Genomic DNA, 19208 nt, shown 5'->3' on the forward strand with positions numbered 1-19208 from the left:
TCCTGTGCGTGCCTGTTGGGCCGCACTCATGCAACATGTCATATTCAGTTGTGACATTGTGATATTAACCCCTTAGCCATGGTACATGTATGGCGGTTGTATGCCACCACTATATAGAGTGTTGCATTGAACTGGTTTGATCAGATGTAACCTATCTGCATCAGTTTAACCTTTTAAATGTCACTATCATGCAAGGCCTCCAACATTGTGACTGTCACTCCGGAGCCCATTGGTCCCGAACACAATTGCGATCTTGGGGTGCCGACGAGTTGCCATGACAGCTAGATGGAGGGATGAAAGGAGGAGTCCTGTGTCAGCCTGTGGCCGTAGACCAGTAAGTTTACAATACACGAAGAAAGAGTGTAAAAATAAAATGACAAAATGATTAAAAAAATAAATAAAAATTATATATATATATATATGTATATATACACACACGCACACATATATATATAATTTTTATTTCTTTTTTATTTTAATCATCATATATATGTCATTCCCCATTTCTGCAAACCTAAATAGTAAAATGCAAAAAGTGTAAGAAAAAGAATATTTGGTATCACAGAGTATATAATTGCACAAATAAAATATAGATATTTAGCTGATATGGTAAAAATATTAGAAACATCAGAATTGGATCTTTTTAATAAATTCCACCAAAAATCTGCAATAAAAAGCTATCAAATATTGTATGTAACCCAAAAATGGTAACAATAAAACTAGTTTGATGCACAAAGAACAAACCCCCCACACAGCTCCGACCATGGAGAAATGGAAAAAAGGACAGATCTCAGATCCTTGCAGCTCTGGACTCAGTCCCCCATGTGTGGTGATATAGCTCAGCACGCTGGGAGTTGTAGTCCCCCAGGAGCTGGAGACTGCAGGGTGCGATTCCTCTGCAGTGTGGGCAGGAAGTGATGTGCAGCTGCAGGGAGGTGTCAGCTCCGGAGGAAGTGCAGCTGCTGTCACTCTGGAGGACCTGTGCTGCCCACAGCCTGCCACTGCTGTCACTGCTGACCATGGGCAGGAAGGTCACACTGGCCACCTGCTCCCTCAACCAGTGGGCTCTGGACTTCGAGGGGAATCTCCATAGGATCTTACAGAGTGAGTGGCAGCAGCCTGCCTGCGTGATACACAATCTGCTGTATGCACTGTATGCACATTTGTTACATGTGCCTTCTATTATTATTACATAGTCAGAAATGACTTAGGCTACTTTCACACTTGCGTTCAGCGCATTCCGTCACTATGGAGAATAGCGCAGTCAGTTAACGCACTGCGCTATTCTCCATAGACTTATATGGACGACGCACTGTAACGCAAGTGTCTGCGTTGCATCCGCTGGACGGCGCAGCGTCGTTATTTTGATGCTGCGTCAGGCGGATGGAACGCTGCATGTAGCGTTTTTCTGCGCTTGGCGGAGTGTCAAAAAAACGCAACCTGCAGGAATTCGTTAGGCGTCCGTTGTTTTTATAATGGACGCCTATGGTGGCGGATTCCGTTAGAATGCGTCATTTGACGGATTCCGTTAACGCATCCGTCTTTACACAACTGCGCATGCTCAGATGTGTAAAGTCAAGGAAAAAAACCTATAACGGATTGCGTTATTTTGTACGATCCGTAGCATCCGTTGTGCCACTATATGCAACGCATCCGTCGCACAACGCAATGCTACGGATCCCGTCCAACGCAAGTGTGAAACTAGCCTTAGGAAGTCAAACAGTTTTTCCTTGTTGAGTGACAGCATTGCAAGTGGAGATTTTGGAAAAGCCTGATATAGAAAGTTTAACGTTTTAATTATATGAAAAAAAAATTATACAAATTTTTTTTTTTTTTTTTTTTATAGTGAGGGGTAGGTCCAGTTCTTATCCTCCTTTCTCCCCTCTACCAGGAATCTCACTATTGCCCCTGTTTCCACAGCAGAAATGCACTAAAAATGATGATGCGTTTACTTTTTTAACATTTGCATCTGCATCTAATGCACGTCTATGGAGGTAAATCTGTGCATAAAACGCAGTGTACCCGCAGGAGAAATGAACATGCTGCAGATCCAACACATGCACCGCAGGTCAGTTTATGCAGCGAGGGCAGGAGAATTCTATTAATCCCGTCCACTTTGCTAGAACTATAAGGCTAGGTTCACATTTCCGTTGTTTTAAATCCGTCAGGTCCGTCATTGCGACTGAGTGACGGATCCGTCGTTTTTAAGATGTCAACTAACGCAACGGATGTGTTATTTCACAGGATTCCGTTCACAGGAATCCTTTGAAAAAACTGATCCGTCGCGTCAGTTACATCCGCTGTGCGTCCGTTTTTTGACGGATCCGTCCTGATCCGTTTGTGTTTGGGACAGCCCAGTTGGTGTGCCAAACATGCTGGGCATGCTCAGTAGAGCATGACGGAATCCAGTGCTGGATTCCGTCGTAAGACGGATTACAACGGAATCCAGCACCATAGACAAACATTACAAGCGTGACGGATTCCTGCGCGGTGCGTTAATTTTGACGACCCAAAAAACGTTACATTCTGCGTTGTTTCCGCCCGGCGGTCAGTCCAAAAATGACTGATGCGCCACGCAGCGGATGCAACGCAAGGTCATCAGTCGCAATCCGCTACTCATACAAGTCTATGGGAAACAACAAAATCCGCCAAACGGATTCCGTTGTTTACCAGAGCCGCGGATTATGACTGATACAAATTGATGGAAATGTGAACCTAGCCTAAAGGGTGCTTTACACGCTGCGACATCGCTAGCGATCTCGTTAGCGATGTAACACGCCAGATCGCACATACGATTTGCCGAGATCGCACATGTGACCGGCGCTACAAAAATGACCTATGTGCGATCTCGGCAAATCTTATCTGCGATCTGGCGTGTTACATCGCTAACGAGATTACACGCTGCGACATCGCTAGCAAAGTACCCTTTAGACGCTATGTTATTGACGCAGAGAAAACACGCACCGTCAAAACCTCATCATGAGAAGGTAGCCTTCTAAAAAGCTGCAATTGATGAATCAGCCAAAACCATCCTAAGGCCCAGTGCCCACACTGCGTATTTTGATGCGGATTTTCAGAAATCTGCAGCAAAATCTGCATGTCCATTGTGAAGCCAGCAAAGTCTATGAGAATTCAGAAGTGCTGTGTCCACGTTGAGTATTTTTCCCTTGCGTATTTGGTGCAATTTTTTTTTTTTGTGCACCAAATACGCAAGGGAAAAATAAGCAATGTGGACACAGCACTTCTGAATTCTCATAGACTTTTCTGGCTTCACAATGGACATGCAGATTTTGCTGCAGGTTTCTGAAAATACGCGTCAGAACTACACAGCGTGGGAACTGGGCCTAGGGTATGTGCCCAAGATCAGGACTCGCTGCGTTCAGAACATAGCGAGTCCTGACCGGCGGGGCCACATGTCTCCTCCGCAGATGAATGCCTGTGCCCACGATCAGGGTTCGGTGGCTGCGGTCTTTCGCTTGTGTTCTCCTTACGGGGTACGCATGTGATTCCGCAGCAAACAATTGACGTGCTGTGGTCTGGAAAGCCACACTGCAGGTCACTGTTTGCTGCGGAAAAAAGCACAGTGGGCACGGGATTTCTAGAGATCCATCCACTGTGCTTGTACTGTACAATACAGCGTTTTGGACACAGCTGAAGCTTGCTATGTCCAAAACGCTGCAAATACTGATTGTGGGCGCGCAGCCTAAAACTCTGACCATACTGACAAACATAAAAAAATAAAAATAATCAGGCAAAGAGTAGACATATAATATAGACCTTAAAAAAGGCGCAACATAAAACAAATATAAGGTACAGATGAAAAACAGGGGAAAAATGTACAAAAAACTCCAAAAGCAACAAATGCAATAATGACTGTGCATAAAAGGAAAATGTAGACATTTGATTTCTGTTAGAGTGCATGCCCACGATCAGAACCCACTGTGTCCTAGACATGGCGGGTCCTGACCTGCGGGACTGCGAGTCTCCTCCTCCGCAGACTGCAGCTGCTCGTGCCCACGATCAGGGTTCTGTGCACTGCGGTCTCTCGCTTGTGTTCGCTCTACAGAGGACGCATGCGAATCCGCAGTAAAGAATTAACATGATTGCGGCTCGGGAAGCCGCGTCAGTTTTCGCTGCAGGCCGCACACGCACAGTGAGCATGGGATTTCTAGAAATCACGTCCATTGTGCTTTTACTGTACAATACACGCTGCATCCACTGATCGTGGGCACAGTCGTAATGTATTTAATGAGTTGGAGCTTGGAAATCATTATTTTTTTTATTTTTTTGTATTTGAGAAACATGGATGCCGCAGTGATGGTGAAAATTTGTATCCAAGTGCACTGAGGAAAACGCTGCTTTTTTAATTAAATTGAATCTCAATGCGTCCTTAGGCTATGTTCGCACGTTGCGTTTTTTCCGCGTTTCTGCAGCGTTTTTAGCAGCAGCGTTTTTGCGCTAAAACGCATGCTTTTTTGATTGCCAGCAAAGTCTATGGGAAAAGCAGAAATCCTGTCTGCACTTTGCTTTTTTTTCTGCAGCGTTTAATTTGCATATTTGTGGTCAAAAAACATGCTGAAAAAGAAGCAGCATGTCAGTTGTTTTTGCCATTTCTGCAGCGTTTCCTTAACATTGGAGTCAATGAGAAATGGCAAAACGCAACCAAAATCACAATTCCTGCGTTTTTCATGCTTTTTACCTGCTTTTCCACTGCATTTTTGGCTCCAAAAACGCATGCTTTTCTGGACAAAAATTAATGGGTTCTAATGTTCCTTTACACACACACAATAACCGAAAATTTAAATGTTAAAAAATTAGAAACTTCATCTATTTTTCTGATAAAATGTGCATAACCACTATTTTTTCATTAAAATTGATAATTACCCATATAGTTTTATTAAAAGTTAATTTTATACTTTTTTTCTCTTTTTTCATTCTTTTTGACTAATTCAACTTTATTTCTCAGTGTCTTGATCTCAAAAACGCATCTGCAGAAACGCAGGTGAAAATGCAGGTAAAAAGCGCTAAAAACGCACTAAAAACGCATGCGTTTTTAGCTCTAAAAAATGGACAAAAGCCATTTGGTCAAAAACCAAGGGAAGGAAAACGTGCAGAATAAACTGCAGGTACACCGACGCAACGTGCGTACATAGCCTTAGATTTATGGCACAAATTTAGGCCTCGATTCATGTGTCAATGAAAATACCCTGATAAAATCAATGTAGCGGAGGCATGAGCCACATGATCCCTGTCCCGCAAATAGGGGATCACAAGGGACTCAAGTCGAAAACCTTGTTTTGTCCCTCTGGAAACTTTCATAATTTTCTATGGGCGTTATCAATTTCTGCTGCGGATATCACCCTTTCTCCATACCACAGGTAATATGTGCGGAAACTCCGCAGCATTAACACAATGAACCTAAAACTTAATTCACACACTTGTTTAATGTTTTTTGGTTGCTGATGTACAATTACCAATCACAGCGCAGCTCTCATCTTACCAGAGCAGTTTTGAAAATGAAACCTTAAGTCTGATTGGTTGCTATGGGCAACAGAGACACTGAGGCCTAGTGTGTGAGAAGAAGCCTGCCCCAATGTGTGACCATTTCTATACTGATTCAGTCCCTTTACATTTCTATTTTTCAGGTATTAAAATCGCAAAAGAGAAGGGAGCGCGGTATCGCCTGGGTCCGGAGCTTGAAATTTGGTGAATTTTTAGTTATTTAAAGCGACTCTCGACACCCGACATTAAATGTGACTATACACAGCTAATATGAAGTTACTTTTACATAATGTCTTCAATTTTCCTGCTGCTACCTCCGTCTATTAGATTGGTGCAATTTTCTTTCTCCAATATGGCCGCAAGATAAAGGTTATGGAGAGTCTGAAGCAGCCTCCCCTGCCTGTCATCTGTCATGGAATGGACACAACACCGTCCTCAGCAATGGTTAAGGCTGTGTCTGCACTTTGCGTTTCACCTGCCTTTTTAGGTCCGTTTTGAACTGCAGCGTTTTCATGCCAAAACACATGCGTTTTGATTTTCCAGCAAAGTCTATGGAAAAAGTGGATTTCCTGTCCGCACTTTGCGTTTACAAACGCAGCGTTTAATTTGCATATTTTGTGGCAAAAACCATACGTTCAAAGAAGCAGCATGTAATTGTTTTTGCCATTTTGGGTGCGTTTTGCTAACATTAGAGTCAATGAGAAATGGCAAAAAGCAAGAAACATCAAAATTCCAGTGTTTTACCTGCTTTTTAGGTGCAGAAAACATGCGTTTTGGACTAAATAAACGCATGCTTTTTGGACATCAAAATAATGATTTAATATGTCCCTTTACACACACACATAGTCTGACAATTAAATTAATGAAAAATATTAGTTTATTGCTATTTTACCGCTAAATAATATAAAACCGCTATAATGATATGAAATTTAACTTTTTTCTTTATTTTTCCATAAATTATGTGTTCCTTTTTTTTTTTTATCCTTTTTCATTATGTTTGACTGTTTTTAAACTTTATTTAGCAGTGTCTTTATGTTCAAAACGCATCTGTCAAAACACAATTGAAAAAGCATGCAAAAAGCGCTAAAAACGCATCTAAAACGCGGTAAATACGCATGCGTTTTTAGCGCTATTTTGTGGTCAAAGGCAACTTTGGGCAAAATCAATTACTGCCAGAGGGTGCTTTTGGAACTGTCTCCGGGCCTCTGTGGCGGCCATCTTGTTGTCCACTTGACGGACAGAGGCAGCAGAATGGAGGATATTAGGTGTCATATGTAATGGGGGTGGAGGGACTCTGAAGGAGGTTTGTACTTTGAGCGTAAAATTCAGTCCCTTCAGCTAAAAACATCAACCTGTTTGCTTATAGGTCGAAGGTTCAGTATATGGACTTATAACATTTTGTTACCACAGTTACACCACATATGTTTTAAGGAATCATCATATGAAAAAAAAACCTCCTTAATAGAGGAGCACAGTCTGTTATGGACCTGGTAGTACTGGTAATGTTACACTAATCAGCCATAACATGAATAGCGCTCTTTTTGTTGTGTAGTTTTCTCTTGTGCTGATCCGTCTAAGGCTTTGTGCACACAGTGGAGATTCGCAATGGCAAATTCTGCTGCAAATCCTGATGTATTGGTCGCAAAAACGCCGCATAAAATACATGTGTTTTCTTTGTCGCTCCATTGGGAGACCCAGACAATTGGGGTGTATAGCTTCTGCCTCCGGAGGCCACACAAAGTATTACACTTAAAAAAGTGTAACCCCTCCCCTCTGCCTATACACCCTCCCGTGCATCACGGGCTCCTCAGTTTTATGCTTTGTGTGGAAGGAGGCACACATCCACTCATGCATTCTCATATTAGTTATGTCGGTTGGAAGAAAAGAGGGCCCCCACGGGGCCCCCGGCATGTTCCCTTCTCACCCCACTACGTCGGCGGTGTTGTTAAGGTTGAGGTACCTATTGTGGGTACAAAGGCCGGAGCCTCATGCCGTCTCCTTCACCATCCCTTAGCGGCTCTGGGAGAAGTGGGATCCTGAGCGGTCATCCATTTACTGGGACCGTGCTCCCTCCGCAGCCCCTGTGGGAATCTGCCGGACCGGAGTCTATTCAACCTCAGGGACCGGGCCCTGCAACTCTAAGGTACTCTGTGTCCCCATAGGGGACTGTGCAGGGAGCGCACCTCCTTCCCGGACGCTGCGGCAGCTGCTGAATTGAGAAGGCCGGCGGACTTCCGCGCCGACCGTGCCTGCTTGTCGGGCGCGGTCTCAAATTTAGTCCCCGGCTTCATCGCGGCCTAGTCGCAAAAATCCCGCCCCCGGGCCTGCCTGTCAGGGGTAAGGGCGGGACTGCCGACCTGACGTCGGATGTGAGGGCCGGACCATCCTGCATGTTTCCTCCCCCCTCACTGATCACTGTGGGGACCCCAGATTCCCGCACTTTCCTGGCGCCGCCCACGGCTCCACTCCTCCCCTGAGAGCTCCGGCAGCCATTTTTTGGCATTCTGCCGGTTCGAGGATTCTCAGTGAAGAGCTCTGCAGCTCCGGGGGACCTAAGGCAGGGAATCTGGAGGACACACACTCCGCTTTTTAGCGGTCGGTAAGCCACACCGGTCACCCGGTGCTGGTCCCCCTAGGGTGCCGGAATAGATACGTATTTATATATATATTTCTGTTCGGTCGGGCTGTATACCCTTTTTTGCCCATATACCCTCAGTGATCACTCTCCTAGGAGACAACAGCATGTCGTCCACAAGGAGCAAAGCTGTTAAGGCACAGGGTTTTTCTTCATCGTTCCTATGGGAGACCCAGACCATGGGTGTATAGCTACTGCCTCCGGAGGACACACAAAGTTACTACACTCAAACGTGTAGCTCCTCCCTCCTAGCATATACACCCCCTGCTAGGCAGTCCTAGCCAGTTTCATGCTTTGTGTCAGGAGGATCACACACACACATGCATCCTTTTTTGATTTTTCATTTTTTCTAAAGATTTGGAAGAAAAGCGGGTCCACTGGACCCCCGGCATGTCCCTTCACACCCCCCTGGCGGCGGTGCTGTTAAGGTTGATTCAGGGCAAGAGCCCTTCATGCCGCGCTCCTTCACCATCCCTTAGGGGCTCTGGCTTGAAGTTAGAGCCAACACGGTTCTCACTGCCTTGCAGGAGACCGGCCTCCATCCGCAGCCCTTTGGCAGGACCCTGCTGGACGGAGCACTGGACCCCCACCCCACCCAGGGACTGGGCCCTGCGTCTCAAAGCTAAGTATAGAGACGTTATTCAGAGGGTCCTTCTGCAATGTGGGGCACTTTATTGGGGGGACAGTGATTTACTTTTATAATGCTGCTTTTCACTGTGTTCCGGCCGGTTCCACGGTTTTTACTGTGTACCGCGCCGATGATGCCTGATTTTCGGCCGCATGTATAACTCTAGGCCCCGGCTTCAGCCGCGGCCTAGTTTCGTTTCGTTCCCCTGCATGTCAGACATGCAGGGGGACACTGCAGCGCCGTCCACCGGCCGCTCTGCACAGGGGAGGACACTCCTTTTTGAGGAGATGATTCCCTCCCCTGTACATCTCCTTAGCCCTCCGATTCCCGCTCCTGGGTTAACCCCCGCCCCCCCCCTCACTCGGGCGCCATTTTCTCAGCGTTCTTAGTACTCTGGTCGGCGCTGGCTGCTCTGCAGTGCAGAGGGAGTGAATATCTGGCTGGGGGTCCAGGCTTGGAACCCGGGGGGCACTCATAATAGCGGCCTGATAAGTCACAACCTCTGGTTGTGCACTTTTATACACTAGCAGGGCATTCTGAAGGAGTTAATTCTTTATTATAGAACCTCCTCCTCAGCAGCATGTCTCACTCTAGCAGCAAAGCTCCAAGGCTGTACACTACATGTTCTGCATGTAGGCATATTGTCTGAACTAGCACAGACCCACACTGTAATGGTTCTTATGTGGTGGTACCTCAGCCTGGAGTCTCCCCGGGCTGAACCCCTGTCTTGGGTATTCTAAACATTCTCGACAGAGCCCCCCACCTCTGCAGCATGTCTCACGGAGCGAGGCTGCAGGCTTGGTAGTCTCGTACGGCTCTACCGAGCTCATAACCACTGTGGCCCCTCAGCTTGGAGGCTCATTTATGGTCCCTCCAGCTCCTCCGGTTTCGGTGGCTGACCCCTGGGGGAATCTTTTTTTCCAGGGGTCGGCTGTCCCGGCATCTGCTGAGCATGCAGCCCCCTTCTCAGGGCGTTTTCTGCTCGCTCAGCAAAGCTCACAGACCCCGTCCTCCTCACAGGGAGACGTAGGGTCCCCTGTACTCCCCGTCCCGCAGCTCCGATTACGAGCTGACTCACTGGGCGAGGAGGATGTCTCTACCAGGGGCTTGGACGCTACTTTAGGTACTTTGTTCCGTCCGTAGGTGACGCGGATGCGAATGATTGCATTGCGTCCATTATACTTGTACTGGACCTCCATCCGCCTGTATCAGGGGAGTATTCCCCGCTGGCAGAAAGGCATCAGTATACCTTTAACAGGACGAGGAGCGTGTTCCTTAACCACTCCAGTTTTCAGCCCGCTGCGTCCGAGCCCACAGCCTGTCCTGTAGATCCCACAGCGGGGTTCTGCTGCCTGTCTCCCCCTCCCATCAGAGGTGGTCAAGGAGTGTACTCATTCGCCAGGGGTGGCCACTCCGGTGTCTAGACTTTCAGCCCGGATAGTTGTATCAGTGGCTGACGGCACCTCTATAAGGATCCCACGGTACATTAATTATTGTACTGGACCTCAATCCGCCGGAGTTACCTTATCTAGGGGAACACTATGTGTGTTCCTTAACCACTCCAGTTTTCAGGCCCTGTGACCAGCCCAGGGTCCGCTCTGACAGTCGCTTCCCATGAAGCGTGATTCTGAGGACTGTGTTTCCCCTGTCCACCAATGGTGGTCAAAAGGTGGGCTCATTCACCTCAGGTGGCTCGGCCCGGACCGTTACGTCAGTGGCTGATGGCTCCTCTGAGGAGATGCTTTCCCTCACAGGGACGCTATGCCCAAGACGGTTGCCTGAACTTCCAAACTTCAGTCTTCTCATCCTCTGCCAGGCCTGCCATGCTGGACACCGCACGGCGGTGGTCTTGGCTACTTCCTCACTATCCGCAGGCTCCTGTGGCTTCGGAAATGGAAGGCAGATGCCTCTATAGAGGTTCCTGGCTGGGCTCCCCTTTGGTGGGACCAGTCTCTTCGGGACCAACTGGATGAAATTTAGGAAGCTCTTGGCGAGGAGAGTTCTTCCTTGCCACAAACCTAAACCAGGGATCCTGTCCAGGGCAGGAATCAGTAGAGGTTTCGGTGGTTTCCGTTCCTCCATCTGATAGTCCTCTAGATCGGCCTAGGTTCATAGAACCAATTGGCTTGAAGCTGCGTCTTCAGAAGACCGCAGGAGATGCTGCCACTTAGTCAGCTTCCTCCGAGCTATCTAGCCACGCCAACCTCCTCCTGGTCGGTGGCAGGCTCCCTCCACTTGGCGTAACACGTCTCCGTTCAGTGGGGGCGGGATATATCTCCCATGGCTACAGGATGGAATTCTGTCCACCCGCCAAACAGATTTTTTCTGTCACCCCCTCCCGGCTCCAAGGCCGCCGCCTTCTCACAGGCCGTGGCATTTCTTGCAGGCCAATGGAGGAATTGTACCGGTTCCCGACTGGGAACGGTTCTGAGAGTTTTGTTTAAATCTATTTCTAGTACCCGAAGAGGGCGGTGCCTTCCGACCTGGATCTTTAGCTTTTCAAGCATGGTCAGGTGTGGCGTGTTCACATGGAGTCTCGGTCTTGTTCCGTGTGTTTTTTTCACCGGATCAATCAAGAACCCAAGGAGATTCCCTAGCGGCCATCGGCATCAGAGATGCCTTTCTGCAGGGGTCAATCGCAGTTTCACACCAGCGTTGACTATGTTTTGCCATCGGAGTGGTCCAATTCGTGGCTCTTCCCTTGGGGTTAGCCACGGCCCCTCGAGTATTCTCATTGGGGCTGCTGTGATTAGGGTCCTGCACCCCTAGGGATTGGCAGTGATCGTTTGCCCTGGACGGCCTTCTTCTCGGGGCTTCATCCAGTGCAGACTCTTAGCAGAGTACTTCGCTTACTCTCGCCACTCTAACCTATTCGGGTGGCTTGTCATTCTGTTCAAGTCCACTCTGACTTCGAACCAGAGGTTCTCAAGGACGCAATTCGAGACTCTGTCGGCTCTTGTAAAGCTGCTCTTAGTCGATCAGTAGTCCCTCCGCTGGCGGTCGACGTCGTTCTATCAGACACCAAATACAGGTGCTGGTCAGACGGTGGCGTCAATGGAAGTGATTCCTTGCCCAATTTCTCCTGCGTCCTCTGAGACTGGATGTTTTCCGCTGCACACGCGAACTCCCTCCTTCCACGGGGTGGTGGCTTTGCCACTGACCAGGGGCTCGTTTTCAGTGGTGGTTTCGGCCACTCTGTCTCAGGGACTTCCTGGCCCCGTACCGGGTGACCCTCACCAGGGTGCTGGTCTTTCCGCCTTGGGAGCAGTATATCTCCATCAATGGGCTGGAAATCAGAGCTGTATTCCTAGCTCTCTAAGCCTTCACCATCTGTTGGCGGCTAGGCACATTCGAGTCCAGTCGGACAACGTGACAGCGTTTTCCTACATCAACTTCCAGGGCGGGACACTCAGCCGCCTGGCAATTTAGCGCCTCAACATTCTTCAGTGGACAAGGGACTCCTAGTCCACCGTATCCGCAGCCCACATCCTAGATGTCCAAACTGCGAGGCAGACTATTTCAGCTGTCCAACCGTGGTCCACAATCCTCAGGTTTTGCGGTAGACACACTGGTTCATGTTTGATCCCAGCTTCGTCTCTACCTCTTGCCCAGAGTCCTGCGCAAGATCAGTAAAGGGGGCCGTCGGGTCATTCTCTTACTCCAGACTGACCCAGGCAGGCTTTGTACCCTGACCTGCTCCTTCTGTCCGTTGGGTTGCCATGGCATCTTCCGGACCGTCCAGACCTTTTCTCAAAAGGTCCGTTTTTTCCGTCAGAATTCTGGATTCTCAGATTGACGGCGTAGCTATTGAGTCCTGGATCTTGGCGACTTCTGGTATCCTTCCTGAAGTCATCTCCGCTATGACTCGAGCCCCAAAGTTCCTTGGACCTTTTTAGCCTTGCCGACCCTCCTGTCCCTTCCACAGTCCGGTCTACAGCTAGGACTATCCCTCATTAAGGGACAGGTCTCGGCTCTGTCAGTATGTGCCAGCGGCGTATCGTCCGGCTGGCTCCGGTGCGCTCCTTTAAGGGCGCATCTCACATCATTCCGCCTTTCCGGCGGCCTATGGAGCCCTGGGACCTTAATCCGGTCCTCCCGGTTCCCGGAAACCCCCCTTTGCGCCTCTTAGGCAGGTTTCCTTGTTTCATCTTTCACAGAAAGTAGTCTTTCTGGTGGCTAGAATTTCCCGCCAGGGAGTTCTGGCTGCACTCTCTCTGAGTCACCCCCTTTTTGGTCTTTTGCATCAAGACAAGGTGGTCTCCGTCCGACTCCGGACTTTTTTTCCTTAAGGTGGTTACTGCTTCCACCTTATCCGGGGCAATTTTCCTGCCTTCCTTTTGTCCGGCTCCTGTTCATCGCTTTGAGGAAGCGTTGCATATCCTGGATCTGGTGCGGGTGCCCCGGATCTATGTGTCTCGCACCGCCGTTATTAGGCGGTGCACCTCTCTCTGGTACTGACTGCTAGTCAACGTAGCGGTCTCTCGGCATCTAAGCCGACCCTGGTTCGTTGGCTTAGGTCGGCCATTTCCGAGGCCTGCCAGTGTACTCAAGTGCCTTCCCCGCTGGGGATCAGAGCACATTTGATCAGACCTGTCGGTGCCTTTTGGGCTTTCAGGCGCCAGGCTACGACTCAGTAGGTCTGTCAGACTGCAGCTCGAATTAGTCTGCATACTTTTTCGAAGCTCTATCCAAGGCATGCTCTTGCTTTGGCAGACGCGGGCTTGGGCAGACGCATCTTTCAGGCGTCTGTCGCCCATTTGTGAAGTTGGGTTTGCCTGCTTCTCAGTTGTCTGTTTATTCCCACCCATGGACTGCTTTAGGACGTCCCATGGTCTGGGTCTCCCATAGGAACGATGAAGAAAAAGAGAATTTTGTTACTTACCGTAAATTCTTTTTCTTATAGTTCCGTCATGGGAGACCCAGCACCCTCCCTATTGCCTGTTGGCAGGTTTTTTGTTCCGTATGTCTTCACCGGCTGTTATTGTTGTAGACAGACGTTCCGGTTCTTCCGGATTTTACTCTGTCTCTTCTTGTGGGTGGATGTCCTCCTTCAGCTTTTGCACTAAACTGGCTAGGACTGCCTAGCAGGGGGTGTATATGCTAGGAGGGAGGAGCTACACGTTTGAGTGTAGTAACTTTGTGTGTCCTCCGGAGGCAGTAGCTATACACCCATGGTCTGGGTCTCCCATGACGGAACTATAAGAAAAAGAATTTACGGTAAGTAACAAAATTCTCTTTTTTTGCGGCCTGTACCTTTTGTGGGGCTATGTTACCTGCGTTTTCCACCTACCCTCACTGTGAGCAATGCTCGACCCCTGTTTTGCTTGCTCAGCCGGAGCCTCGGTCACTAGTGGGCCCCTCGGCTCATGTAGACCCCCCTGCTCCCCCTGTCCAGGCGGCAGGGACAGAGTTCGCCTCTTTTGCTGAGAAACTCTGAGTCACTTTCACAATCCATGGCTCAGTCTATGGACAAATGGTCTGCCAAGCTGCTAGAAGCTTTGCAGTCCAGACCGGTCCTTACACAGGCCCCGGCCCCTGTTGGATCGTCGCCTCCAGGCCCCTCTCGGTCCGCGCTGCAGCGCGCTCCCAGGTTGGGCCCTAGGTCTCACGTGGAGGACTCCTGCCCGGACCACAGTCCTAGACAGGCTAAGCGGGCTCGCTGGGAATCTTCCCCGACTTCTTCACGCTGCTCGGGTTCCCAGCTTGAGGACTCTCTGGAGGATGAGGCGGACGTCGCAGCTCAGGGCTCTGACCCTGACGTCGCCCTTAACCTTGATACACCTGAAGGGGACGCCTTAGTGAATGATCTTATCTCGTCCATCAACCAGGTGTTGGATCTCTCTCCCCCGCCTCCTACTGTTGAGGAGTCGGCGTCTCAGCGGGAGAAACACCAGTTTAGGTTCCCCAAACGTACACGTAGTGCGTTTTTCGATCACTCTAACTTCAGAGATGCTGTCCAGAAGCCCAGAGCGGTCCCGGACAAGCGCTTTAGTAAGCGCCTCACTGACACGCGTTACCCCTTCCCCTCCGAGGTCGTTAAGGGTTGGGCTCAGTGTCCCAAGGTGGATCTTCCAGTCTCTAGATTGGCGGCTAGATCTGTGGTATCGGTTGCAGATGGCTCATCGCCAAAGGATGCCACTGACAGGCAGATAGAGCTTCTGGTGAAGTCCATCTATGAGGCCACGGGCGCGTCTTTTGCCCCGGCCTTTGCAGCCGTGTGGGCACTCCAAGCTATCTCAGCTTGTCTGGCTGAGATTAATGCTGTCACACGTAATTCTGCTCCGCAAGTTGCGTCTTTGACTTCTCAAGCGTCAGCTTTTTCTTCCTACGCCATGAACGCAGTCCTAGACTCTGCTAGCCGTACAGCTGTGGCATCCGCTAACTCTGTGGCAGTCCGCAGGGCCATGTGGCTGCGCGAATGGAAGGCAGACTCGGCCTCCAAGAGGTTCTTAACCGGTTTGCCGTTTTCTGGCGACCGCTTGTTTGGCGAACGATTGGATGAGATTATTAAGGAATCCAAGGGAAAGGACTCCTCCTTACCCCAATCCAAACCTAAGAGACCTCAGCAACGGAAAATACAATCGAGGTTTCGGTCCTTTCGTCCCTCCGCCAAGCCACAATCCTCTTCGTCCAGCAGGCCGGAGAAAGGCCAGAGGAACTCCTATGCGTGGCGGTCCAAGTCACGCCCCCAAAAGGCCGCAGGAGGCACTGCCTCCAAGGCGGCCTCCTCATGACTCTCGGCATCCCCCAGCCGCATCCTCGGTCGGTGGCAGGCTCTCCCGCTTTGGCGACGCCTGGTGGCAACATGTTCAAGACCGATGGGTGAGAGACATTCTGTCTCACGGTTACAGGATAGAGTTCAGCTCTCGTCCTGCGGCTCGTTTCTTCAGAACCTCTCCGCCCCCCGCTCAGGCCGACGCACTTTTTCAGGCAGTGGACGCTCTGAAGACAGAAGGAGTTGTGATCCCCGTTCCCCTTCAGGAACGTGGTCGCGGCTTTTACTCCAACTTGTTCGTGGTGCCAAAAAAGGACGGATCATTCCGTCCCGTTCTGGATCTCAAACTACTCAACAGACATGTGAGAACCAGACGGTTTCGGATGGAATCTCTCCGCTCGGTCATCGCCTCGATGTCACAAGGAGACTTCCTAGCATCGATCGACATCAAGGATGCTTATCTCCACGTGCCGATCGCACCCGAGCATCAACGCTTCTTGCGTTTCGCCATCGGGGACGAACACCTTCAGTTCGTGGCATTGCCTTTCGGCCTGGCGACAGTCCCACGGGTTTTCACCAAAGTCATGGCATCCGTTGTGGCGGTCCTACACTCTCAGGGCCACTCGGTGATTCCATACTTAGACGATCTCCTAGTCAGGGCCCCTTCTCGGGTGGCGTGTCAACACAGCCTTACCGTCGCTCTGGCGACTCTCCAGCAGTTCGGGTGGATCATCAACTTCCCGAAATCCAAGTTGACACCGACCCAATCACTGACTTACCTCGGGATGGAGTTTCATACACAGTCAGCGGTAGTCAAGCTACCGCGGGACAAACAGCTTTCTCTGCAGGCAGGGGTGCAATCTCTTCTTCGGGGTCAGTCACACCCCTTAAGGCGCCTCATGCACTTCCTGGGGAAGATGGTGGCAGCGATGGAGGCAGTGCCGTTCGCGCAGTTCCATCTGCGGCCACTCCAATGGGACATTCTCCGCAAATGGGACAGGAGTTCGGCTTCCCTCGACAGGCAAGTCTCTCTTTCCCTTGCAACCAAGACGTCTCTTCAGTGGTGGCTCCTTCCCAATTGTCTATCGCAGGGAAAATCCTTCCTACCCCCAACCTGGGCTGTGGTCACCACGGACGCGAGCCTGTCAGGGTGGGGAGCGGTTTTTCTCCACCACAGGGCTCAGGGAACCTGGACTCCGATAGAGTCTTCCCTTCAGATCAATGTTCTGGAGATAAGGGCAGTGTATCTAGCCCTATTGGCTTTCCATCGGTGGCTGCAGGGCAGGCAGATCCGTATCCAGTCGGACAACGCCACTGCCGTCGCATACATCAACCACCAAGGCGGCACTCGCAGTCGTCAAGCCTTCCAGGAAGTCCGGCAGATTCTGCAGTGGGTGGAAGCCACAGCCTCCACCATCTCCGCAGTTCACATCCCGGGCGTAGAAAACTGGGAAGCAGATTTTCTCAGTCGTCAGGGCATGGATGCGGGGGAATGGTCTCTACACCCAGAAGTGTTTTGCGAGATCTGTCGCCGCTGGGGAACGCCGGACGTCGATCTCATGGCGTCACGGCACAACAACAAAGTCCCGGCATTCATGGCTCGGTCTCAGGATCACAGAGCTCTGGCGGCGGACGCGTTAGTTCAGGATTGGTCGCAGTTTCGACTGCCTTATGTGTTTCCTCCTCTGGTGATGCTGCCCAGAGTGTTACGCAAGATCAGATCCGACTGCCGTCGCGCCATTCTCGTCGCTCCAGACTGGCCGAGGCAGTCGTGGTACCCGGATCTGTGGCATCTCACAGTGGGACAACCGTGGGCGCTTCCAGACCGCCCAGACTTGCTGTCACAAGGCCCGTTTTTCCATCTGAATTCTGTGGCCCTCAACCTGACTGTGTGGCCATTGAGTCCTGGCTCCTAGCGTCTTCAGGGTTATCTCAGGATGTCATTGCCACCATGAGACAGGCCAGGAAGCCAACGTCCGCCAAGATCTATTACAGGTCTTGGCAAATCTTCTTATCCTGGTGCTCTGATAACGGTTTTCCTCCATGGCCGTTTGCCTTACCCACTTTTCTTTCATTCCTTCAATCCGGAATGGACAAGGGTTTGTCACTCGGCTCTCTCAAGGGCCAAGTATCGGCGCTCTCCGTATTTTTTCAAAAGCCTAGCCAGGCTTCCGCAGGTCCGCACGTTCCTGCAGGGAGTTTGCCACATAGTCCCACCTTACAGACGTCCGCTGGAACCCTGGGATCTTAACAGGGTGCTAACGGCTCTTCAGAAACCACCTTTCGAGCCGCTGCGGGATGTCTCTTTATCACGTCTTTCGCAGAAGGTGGCCTTTCTAGTGGCAGTTACATCACTCCGGAGAGTGTCTGAGCTTTCAGCGCTGTCATGCAAAGCCCCCTTCCTGGTGTTTCACCAGGATAAGGTGGTTCTGCGTCCGGTCCCGGATTTTCTCCCTAAGGTGATATCTCCTTTTCATCTCAATCAGGATATCTCCTTGCCTTCATTTTGCCCTAATCCAATTCACCAATGTGAAAAGGATTTGCACTCTTTGGATCTAGTGAGAGCACTCCGGCTCTACGTGTCTCGCACGGCGCCCCTGCGTCGTTCAGATGCGCTCTTTGTCCTTGTCGCTGGCCAGCGTAAGGGTTCGCAGGCTTCCAAGTCAACCTTGGCTCGGTGGATCAAGCAACCGATTCTCGAAGCCTACCGTTCTTCTGGGCTTCCGCTTCCTTCAGGGCTGAAAGCCCATTCTACCAGAGCCGTGGGTGCGTCCTGGGCATTGCGGCACCGGGCTACGGCTCAGCAGGTGTGTCAGGCAGCTACGTGGTCTAGTCTGCACACTTTCACGAAACACTATCAAGTGCATACCTATGCTTCGGCAGACGCCAGTTTAGGTAGGCGAGTCCTTCAGGTGGCGGTTGCCCACCTGTAAGAGGGGGCCGTTGCGGCTCTTTTTATTGAGGTATTCTTTTACCCACCCAGGGATTGCTTTTGGACGTCCCAATTGTCTGGGTCTCCCAATGGAGCGACAAAGAAGAAGGGAATTTTGTTTACTTACCGTAAATTCCTTTTCTTCTAGCTCCTATTGGGAGACCCAGCACCCGCCCTGTGCCCTTCGGGCTGTTGTTCTTTTGTGTACACATGTTGTTCATGTTGAATTGTTCTTTTGGTTCATGGTCTTCAGTTCTCCGAACATCCTTCGGATTGAATTTACCTTAGACCAATTTATAAGTTTCCTCCTTCCTGCTTTTGCACCAAAACTGAGGAGCCCGTGATCCACGGGAGGGTGTATAGGCAGAGGGGAGGGGTTACACTTTTTTAAGTGTAATACTTTGTGTGGCCTCCGGAGGCAGAAGCTATACACCCAATTGTCTGGGTCTCCCAATAGGAGCTAGAAGAAAAGGAATTTACGGTAAGTAAACAAAATTCCCTTCTTTAAATGTTTTTGTTGCGGATTTTTCCCCACTTTTTTAATATGCGTGAAACCTGTAGAAAAACATTTGCAAGAATTGACATGTTGAAGATCTGAATCTGCTGCAAAATTAGAAACAATATGCAACGTGTGCATGAGAATCTGGAGCTGGAGCTAGGAAATGCTTCAGATTTTGAGACAAAACTATGCGGAAAAAAATGCTACAATAATGCAACGTGTGCACAAACCCTAAGACCCCAGAAGGCCTCTGCGTATTGCTTATAGCGGACGCCATGGATCAGATTTGTTTCTCCA

The 19208-nt window shown here is 50.1% G+C and overlaps 1 protein-coding gene across 1 annotated transcript in view; it reads left to right on the forward strand.

Annotated features, from left to right (window-relative positions):
• Window positions 1–943: 943 nt before the first annotated feature.
• The window catches only part of NADSYN1 (NAD synthetase 1), a 36798-nt gene continuing 18533 nt past the window's right edge, over window positions 944–19208 (forward strand). Inside the window, exons 1-2 of the mRNA XM_075325236.1 lie at window positions 944–1104; window positions 5646–5706. Of these exons, the coding sequence (XP_075181351.1) occupies window positions 1020–1104; window positions 5646–5706 (146 nt within the window). The 5' untranslated portion in view covers window positions 944–1019. The remainder of the gene's footprint in view (window positions 1105–5645; window positions 5707–19208) is intronic.

This window comes from Anomaloglossus baeobatrachus, chromosome 10 (genome assembly GCF_048569485.1).
Source record: "Anomaloglossus baeobatrachus isolate aAnoBae1 chromosome 10, aAnoBae1.hap1, whole genome shotgun sequence".
Lineage (NCBI taxonomy): Eukaryota > Metazoa > Chordata > Amphibia > Anura > Aromobatidae > Anomaloglossus > Anomaloglossus baeobatrachus.